This window comes from Limulus polyphemus, unplaced genomic scaffold, assembly GCF_000517525.1.
Source record: "Limulus polyphemus unplaced genomic scaffold, Limulus_polyphemus-2.1.2 Scaffold10044, whole genome shotgun sequence".
In the NCBI taxonomy this organism is placed as follows: Eukaryota; Metazoa; Arthropoda; class Merostomata; order Xiphosura; family Limulidae; genus Limulus; species Limulus polyphemus.
The window spans coordinates 16758-19354 of record NW_013675654.1 but is presented as its reverse complement, the minus strand read 5'-3'; the positions used below and the strand labels follow the sequence as shown (position 1 = coordinate 19354).

General features: G+C 38.3%; 1 protein-coding gene across 1 annotated transcript in view; it reads left to right on the top strand.

Annotated features, from left to right (window-relative positions):
* The window catches only part of LOC106476204 (locomotion-related protein Hikaru genki-like), a gene marked incomplete at its 5' end in the record, with an annotated part of 11576 nt that overhangs the window by 3522 nt on the left and 5457 nt on the right, over positions 1-2597 (top strand). The window contains 2 exons of the mRNA XM_022380135.1: positions 1186-1359; positions 1922-2070. Of these exons, the coding sequence (XP_022235843.1) occupies positions 1186-1359; positions 1922-2070 (323 nt within the window). The remainder of the gene's footprint in view (positions 1-1185; positions 1360-1921; positions 2071-2597) is intronic.

Here is a 2597-nt window from a genome sequence, read left to right as displayed (position 1 = left end):
TGATGTATAGAAAAGTGTTTTGTATGTACCTTCCTCCTGAATGATGTACAGAAAAGTGTTTTGTATGTACCTTCCTCTTGAAGGGGTGTATAGAGAAGTGTTTTGTATATACCTTCCTCCTGTTGGGTGTGCAGAGAAATTGTGTGTACACCTTCCTGTTGAAGGGTGTGTAGATAAGTTGTGTGTACACCTTCCTGTTGAAGGGTGTGTAGAGAAGTTGTGTGTACACCTTCCTGTTGAAGGGTGTGTAGAGAAGTTGTGTGTACACCTTCCTGTTGAAGGGTGTGTAGAGAAGTTGTGTGTACACCTTCCTGTTGAAGGGTGTGCAGAGAAGTTGTGTGTACACCATCCTGTTGAAGGGTGTGTAGAGAAGTTGTGTGTACACCTTCCTGTTGAAGGGTGTGTAGAGAAGTTGTGTGTACACCTTCCTGTTGAAGGGTGTGCAGAGAAGTTGTGTGTACACCATCCTGTTGAAGGGTGTGTAGAGAAGTTGTGTGTACACCTTCCTGTTGAAGGGTGTGTAGAGAAGTTGTGTGTACACCTTCTTGTTGAAGGGTGAATAGAAAAGTGTTTTGTATGTACCTTCCTCTTGAAGGGGTGTATAGAGAAGTGTTTTGTATATACCTTCCTCCTGAAGGGTGTATAGAGAAGTGTTTTGTATATACCTTCCTCCTGAATGATGTATAGAAAAGTGTTTTGTATGTACCTTCCTCCTGAATGATGTACAGAAAAGTGTTTTGTATGTACCTTCCTCTTGAAGGAGTGTATAGAGAAGTGTTTTGTATATACCTTCCTCTTGATGGGGTGTATAGAGAAGTGTTTTGTATAAACCTTCCTCTTGATGGGGTGTATAGAGAAGTGTTTTGTATATACCTTCCTCCTGTAGGGTGTATAGAGAAGTGTTTTGTATGTACCTTCCTCCTGTTGGGTGTGTAGAGAAGTGTTGTGTGTACACCTCCCTGATCAAGGGTATATAGAAAAGTTAGATGAACACCGTTGCTGAACGGTGTGAATTGCTGGTTGATGTTACTACAGATGTCCATATGATTTATTTTTAGAAAAGTCTGAATCAAAAGATTAGTATTAAAATAACATTGTGTCAGTGAAGGTTTACTGATTATTTTAAAAACCATATATTAAAACAGAATATCATCAATATAAATTAATTTATTTCATCTTCCAAAGTGGAGAAGCCACCGACAATACTGTTCCGCCACCAGCTGGGACCGATAGCTCAGAGTAACGACGGGAAACTAGTGGTGTATCCTGGAACCATCCTACATCTAGAATGTTTGTGGATCCGGAAGTATGGAACACCAAAATGGGAAGTTAGCCACTCCTACAGAAAATACCCGGAAGGTGAGTAACTTGAGTTTAAGCTTCTTTGTTTTCTAAAATAGTGGACTTTAGGCTAACTAAACATGTTGACTATTACACAGTATGGGAACAAGCTCCTTTACATAAAATATACAAGTTTCATAATAAAAGATGGTTCAAAAAACGCCCACTTATGTTCTTATACATAGCTATGTGGAAACGAATTATTGAGAATTTAAGACTTTTGACGGTGTACCCATGCTTGTTATTTAATTCTTTTGGTGTGTACCCATGTTTGTTATTATTTAATTCTTTTGGTGTACCCATGTCTGTTATTATTTAAGTCTTTTGTTGGTGTACCCATGTTTGTTATTATTTAATTCTTTTGGTGTACCCATGTCTGTTATTATTTAAGTCTTTTGTTGGTGTACCCATGTTTGTTATTAAAGTATTTTGATGGTGTACTAATTTTTATTATTTAATTCTTTTGGTGTTGTACCCATGTTTGTTATTAAAGTATTTTTATGGTGTACTCATGTTTATTATTTAATTCTTTTGATGGTGTACTAGTATTTGTTATGGTTAATATTATTTGGCCTTTCAGGTTGGACTAACGAACCAGGTCGTGACCCACAGCTGGAGTATCGACTGTCCATTTACCACGCGCAGAAAGATGACTCTGGTCAGTTCACGTGTATCACCCCCATGGGTCATAGACATTATGTGAATATCATTGTTTCAGGTAAGAATTTTGTATTTCATCTGTTGTCAGCAAAGTGATCCAAAGCTAAAATGTATCTTACAGTAAGTGCTGACAGCGAGTGATCCAAAGCTAAAATGTATCTTACAGTAAGTACTGACAGCGAGTGATCCAAAGCTAAAATGTATCTTACAGTAAGTGCTGACAGCGAGTGAACCAAAGCTAAAATGTATCTTACAGTAAGTACTGACAGCGAGTGATCCAAAGCTAAAGTGTATCTTACAGTAAGTACTGACAGCGAGTGATCCAAAGCTAAAGTGCATCTTACAGTAAGTACTGACAGCGAGTGATCCAAAGCTAAAGTGCATCTTACAGTAAGTACTGACAGCGAGTGATCCAAAGCTAAAATGTATCTTACAGTAAGTACTGACAGCGAGTGATCCAAAGCTAAAGTGCATCTTACAGAAAGTACTGACAGCGAGTGATCCAAAGCTAAAGTGCATCTTACAGTAAGTACTGACAGCGAGTGATCCAAAGCTAAAGTGCATCTTACAGTAAGTACTGACAGCGAGTGATCCAA